Source organism: Cicer arietinum, unplaced genomic scaffold, assembly GCF_000331145.2.
Source record: "Cicer arietinum cultivar CDC Frontier isolate Library 1 unplaced genomic scaffold, Cicar.CDCFrontier_v2.0 Ca_scaffold_2167_v2.0, whole genome shotgun sequence".
NCBI classification, from domain to species: Eukaryota; Viridiplantae; Streptophyta; class Magnoliopsida; order Fabales; family Fabaceae; genus Cicer; species Cicer arietinum.
The window spans coordinates 1-2,102 of record NW_027335816.1 but is presented as its reverse complement, the minus strand read 5'-3'; the positions used below and the strand labels follow the sequence as shown (position 1 = coordinate 2,102).

Genomic DNA, 2,102 nt, shown 5'->3' with positions numbered 1-2,102 from the left:
TATGGATGGGAAGTTACGGAAATCCACAAACACAGTTTTTTATTTTAGCGCAAATATAGTTTTTTATTTGACGCAAATATAGCAAATGTAGGTACAGTTACACATCCAACTCAATAACAGCAAAATTGAGGTACACTTTTCTCTTACCCTGTAATACTCATAATTCATTCTGTTCTCACTCAAAAAAACGATATTTCTTCCTACTCAAAAGTTCTGAGACTATGACGACAGTAACAACATATAACCACGATGAAAATGAAGAAGACAGATTGAGTGGTTTACCTGAAGGCATTTTACTTCACATATTATCGTTTTTGACCGCTAAAAAGGCCGTCCAAACTTGCATACTGTCCAAAAGATGGAACAATCTCTGGAAGCATGTTCCCACCCTTGAAATATATTATTCCCACTTTACAATTTTCAGAAGTTTCACCCAATTTATCTATCAGATTTTATCTCTTCGTGATCCCTCAAGCGCACTACACACTCTCAATATTAAACATATTAACCTCTATCATTTATTGGACGCTAAACTACTCAAAACTGTTTTAAATTATGCAGTTTCATACAATGTTGAGCGATTACAAATGCGTTTCAAAAGTGATATTAAATATTTTCCGCCTTGTTTATTTTCATCTCACACATTAAAGTATCTTGAACTTTATGTTAGTCATAGCTCACATATAATATTTCCTAATTCTCTGAATTTGCCAGAATTAACCACTCTGTCTCTACGACACTTTTACTTTGGTTGCGACGGCGGTCGTGTTGAGCCTTTTTCAACATTTAATAAGTTGAAGAATTTGAAGATTTTTCTTTGTTCAGTTGTTGGTGGTGAAAACCTCTTCATATCAAGTGCCACGCTTGCCAACTTAATACAAATTGGCTATCCTTATCTTGGGATCAAATTCGAGTTATACACTCCAAGTCTTTGTTACTTTGAGTTTGAAGGTACTCCTTTTCAGAAACTATGTGGGAGAAACAACAATCTCTCTTCTGTCAAACATGCAAATATTAATCTAGAAGCGCGTCCAATTCATGAGGATACTCCTTTGGCTCTATTAAACTGGATGATTGAGCTTGCTAATATCGAATCATTGACAGTTTCTCTAACTGCTCTTCAGGTACTTTAATTTATGGAATGTTTGATTTGAGAAAATTGTGAGTTTTATTTTCACTTTTCATAAAAACAACTTTTTTTGCTTGGTTATTTTTTTTAGTTCTAGTTTTTGCCAACAATATAAAAGTTGCATAAATTTATCCTGATTCACAATCATCTTTCGTTAATTAGGCTCTCTCGTTAGTTCCTGATTTTTTGAAGGTCAAATTTCGTTCCTTATGTAAATTGAAGTCACTAAAAGTTGAAGCAGACTTGTTACACCCATCCATACCTCATGGAGTAATTAAATTTTTGATTCAAAACTCACCATCAGCAAAGGTTGAGTTCATATCAGACATTGATTAAGGTAAATGCGAATTCAATTTTTTAAACATAATATTTCTTGTTTGGTATCTCTAGTTTTAACTTATTATCAATGAATTCAATCATTTAGGTAAAGAAACAAATTTTACTTGAATACTAATCTTGTATACTTTTGCTAGCTTTCACAGGAGCTTCAGAATTATGAAGTTGGCGAAGAAGATGAAAAAGTGGACTACAAAGTAGAGAACAAACGAGTGGAAGAAAAGAGCAGTAATCTATTCGTTATTTCCTGTTTTTTCTTCATATTAGGATTCTGATTTGCTTCTCAAGTCCTATATTTTGAATTGCATGTTTGGAATTTCATGAACTTTTATTTTGAATTCTTTTGTTTTTGAGTGATTTATGTGGGAGAAGAGTTTTAGCTTATTTGATTAATAAAATTTAAACCTAAGGATTATTTTATATATTCATAGGGGATGAAAGTACCTCTATAAAATTTACACACTGATGAGTCAACTTGATATATATATAGATTATGTGGCAATTTTTTTCCAATATCCTCTTTCTGAAATTTAAACACCAATATACCCCCTTTTGAAATTAAAACACCAAAATGCCCCTTTTTTTTTCAAAATTTTTTTCCTTACAAATCGCCATTTGGAATGGCAACTTCCTTAAG

At 32.1% G+C, this 2,102-nt stretch overlaps 1 protein-coding gene across 1 annotated transcript; it reads left to right on the top strand.

Annotated features, from left to right (window-relative positions):
- Positions 1–141: 141 nt before the first annotated feature.
- LOC101502653 (F-box/FBD/LRR-repeat protein At3g26920-like) lies at positions 142–1,840 on the top strand. Its single transcript, XM_004516914.4, has 3 exons — positions 142–1,124; positions 1,292–1,466; positions 1,603–1,840. Exons 1-2 carry the CDS (start codon positions 222–224, stop codon positions 1,463–1,465), a joined length of 1,077 nt encoding a protein of 358 aa, XP_004516971.1. The 5' UTR covers positions 142–221; the 3' UTR covers position 1,466; positions 1,603–1,840.
- The last annotated feature ends 262 nt before the right edge of the window (positions 1,841–2,102 follow it).

Bases quoted from the DNA above. Each gene is read 5' to 3' on its own strand.
- LOC101502653 (XM_004516914.4), top strand. From the start codon at position 222: ATGACGACAGTAACAACATATAACCACGATGAAAATGAAGAAGACAGA. The intron at 1,125-1,291 runs GTACTTTAATTT...TTCGTTAATTAG, and splicing joins TTTCTCTAACTGCTCTTCAG to GCTCTCTCGTTAGTTCCTGA.